Here is a 3087-nt window from a genome sequence, read left to right as displayed (position 1 = left end):
GTGGGCCTTGGGGAAGGGGTTTACACCGAACACCCACACCGTGTTGGCCTGCAAGCAGGTGCTGTGACTGCCTGAGCTGTGGAGTGAGGTGGGTGTTCCTGTCCGGGGGTGTTCAGATGGGGACACTGAGGCTCAGAGTTAAGGGCTGGGCTCAGGTGCCCAGTTCGTGGGGGTGTGGCCCTGGCACCGAGGCAAGCTCCTCTGAGGCAGGACGTAGGGACATCTTGGCGCGATTTGGGACGGGCAGCAAAGGGACGCGGCGCAGTTCATTTAGGTTCGAGTCTCCCGCTGGTGGTTAGAAACAAGCAGCTCACACTTGTCTTTCTCCTCTGAGTGCAAGCAAACGAGGGAGGTGAAAGCGACTGGGCTCAGAGAGGACGGGTCAGGGGGAGGGGCTGTGCTGCCCGCCCCAGTGTGCAGCCTGGACAGCCACTCAGAGCCGCTCGGGTGGAGGGCGCTATGGGCCGCAGGTGACCCCGGAAGGTCCCAGCTCCCCTACCCAGTGCTGGGTGCCCTCAGGCGAGTCACGGAGCCTCTGGGCTGCTGGACTCTGAGCATCCTTCTAGGCTACTGTCCCTCGAGGGAAGACAGCTTCCAGTTTGCCACCACAAAGATGCAACTAAACAAGGCCAGCTGCTTTTATTAGGATTGAAGGGAAAGGAGCCGTGGAGGGGGGTGGGGGGAGGCTCCTGGAATCATGTCTTCCTGCGCCGGGCTGTCCCCCATCCCCAGAGGGCTCAGCGCCTCCTTTCAGGGGGGAGCAGCCTGGCTGGTTCACGACATCCCGGGGGGGCTGCTGTCCTCCGGCCGAAGCGGCCCACGGGCCTGATCCTGCGGCCCGCGTACCAGGCGGGATCGATGTCAGGGTCTGGGAAGGAGAGAGCGAGAGCTTGTGCGCGGGCGTCCGCGGGGCGTCCCCTGACACGTGCGTGCCGTCTGTCCCCGCAGGTGGCAGGCCAGGTCACTTCTGGGTAGTGGGCAGCTTTGGGAAATGGGAACTCAAGCTACGCAGCCACCCCTTCCTCCCCCGCCCCCCCACCCCCACCCCAGGGTCTCGTGCCAGGGGCGGGGAAAGCCAATGAGCCCCTCAACTGTGTGCTGCGCGCGGTGGCAGGGACGCTGGGAAGCAGGTGACCGGGCCACTCCCTGGAAAGGCCAGGCGAGCAACAGGCCGCACCCCTCCCAGGGCTGGGTCACTCGTGATGAGCCACGGTCCCTGGGGGTGGAGGGGGGTGGGGCGGGTGAAGGAGGCTGATGCCCAGGGTCGGGCACTCACTGCGGATCTCCATGGAGTGCGGGTGGGTTTGGCTCGCAGCCCCCCGCAGGGCCAGTCCCAGCAGCAGCAGGCCCAGCAGCCAGGCCTGGAAAGCCTTCATCCCTTGGCTCCTGGCTCAGGGCCGGCTCGAGGCGGGATCCCACCCGGGAGGGCACGACCTGGGCGCAGGGCAGGAGCAAAGTTACGTTACACACCCTGCAGGGCGGGCGGCCACAGAGGTGGGAGCCTTAGAGAACGCGAGCGCGGCGTGCGCGAGCGAGAGGGCGTGTGCACGCGCATGTGAGTGTACGTGCGCGCGAGCGCATGCGTGGGACCGCGCGCCTGTGTAGGACACGAGAGCGCGCGCGTGCGGTCACAGGCCCGTGCACGTGTGAAGCGTGGGGTGCGCGCGCAGCCGCCCTCCGCCGTGAGCCGCTGTGAGCCGCGCAGGAGCGGGCCCGGGCCCCGACGTGGCGGCCACACCGGGCTCTTTGCAAAGCGCGTCGCCCTCCCCGGGGCCTCATTCTGTGCAGCGAGCCTTACGTGAGGCCAGCACGCGTGTGTCAGCCTCGGACGAGCTCAGACCCGTTTGCACCACCCCCGTGTCATCGGAAGGAACCGGGGAGGTGTACATGCTGTGGGTGTAGAGAAGTGGGCTGTCTGGGAACGGCCCTGGTCTGTCTGTCTGTGTCAGGGAGCCGGAGGGACTGGAGCTCTCTGTACCGCTGTGTGCACCCTGTGCACACAGGCAGGGGGGGCAGAGGCCAGCAGGGTGTGGGGAACTGGCCCCCAGGGTTGCTGCAGAGGCCCTAGGCGCAGGGGACGGTTTGCCTGCCAGGGATGTGGCCAGGGGCTGGGGTTCCCCGGCGCAGGCTGCTTTCCCTCACTCAGCCCAGGACTTCCCGGCACCTAGTCCATCGTGTCCCCACAGGTCAGCTGGTGGTCGGGCTGTGGAAGAGTCCTCTGGCACCCTGCCATCGTCGGGGGACCTGGCCCTCCTCCCGCACGTGCCCCCACCCTCGGCACTTGGGGGGGGGCATCAGAAGGCTCCTGAGCACCCTGTGTGTTCCAGGGAGGACCCCTCTGCCGACCTTGACTTTCCAGGTTGCCCAAGCCCCATGGAAAGCGCTTTTGGTCTGAGAGATTTAAAATGCCCACCTCTCTGTTGGGGTGTCACACGCGGGGTGGGATTGGAGGACACGGAGGTGCCACCACGAAAGCAGAGTAATGTAGAGACCCATCCGGACGGGCTGGGCTGTTGCCGCTCCTCTGGGCGGGACCCAGGCCGGTGGCTGGCCTCATAGGAGGGGTAGGACGCGTCCTGACCCCTGGTCCCCAAGGACCTGCTTCTCTTCCGCCTGGAGATTCTTGCCTCCAGCCCACTGGGCTTCCTGCTCTGCATTGCCACAGGGGCACAGGGACAATTCTGCCCTTTGTCTCTACTGTGGCCAATGCTGGAGCATCGGAGCTGGGCAGGTGGGTGCCCCTCAGACACACAAACCCCTGGCTGCAGGGAGACCCTCCCGCCCCAGCCCTACAGGGAGGAGAGTGACAAGGAAGGGGCACAGAGAAACAGGGTGGGGGTGGGGTGGGTACTCACCGCGGGTCCCCACGAGCGTGCTGCGCGCGGCGGTGACCCAGGCAGGGCCAGCTCACCCCCTTTTATAACCCGAGGAGGAAGCAGCCCACCCCCCAGCTGCCCCCCGCCTCAACCGCATCCCCCTCCCTCCCAGGGTGGCATCGGGACAGAGTCTCCGCTTTTTCTTTTCTTTCTTCTATTTTTTTTTTTTTAAACTCATCAGCGACGTGATTTGTCCCTTCCTGGGTTATAT

General features: G+C 65.7%; 1 protein-coding gene across 1 annotated transcript; it reads right to left on the bottom strand.

Annotated features, from left to right (window-relative positions):
* Positions 1 to 614: 614 nt before the first annotated feature.
* On the bottom strand, positions 615 to 1538 carry PRLH (prolactin releasing hormone). Its single transcript, XM_042953512.1, has 2 exons — positions 1277 to 1538; positions 615 to 868 (listed from the first exon to the last, which is right to left on the bottom strand). Exons 1-2 carry the CDS (start codon positions 1374 to 1376, stop codon positions 738 to 740), a joined length of 231 nt encoding a protein of 76 aa, XP_042809446.1. The 5' UTR covers positions 1377 to 1538; the 3' UTR covers positions 615 to 737.
* Positions 1539 to 3087: the final 1549 nt, after the last annotated feature.

Source organism: Panthera leo, chromosome C1 (genome assembly GCF_018350215.1).
Source record: "Panthera leo isolate Ple1 chromosome C1, P.leo_Ple1_pat1.1, whole genome shotgun sequence".
NCBI classification, from domain to species: Eukaryota; Metazoa; Chordata; class Mammalia; order Carnivora; family Felidae; genus Panthera; species Panthera leo.
The sequence above is the reverse complement of the archived record's forward strand: the minus strand, read 5'-3'. Positions and strand labels throughout refer to the sequence as shown.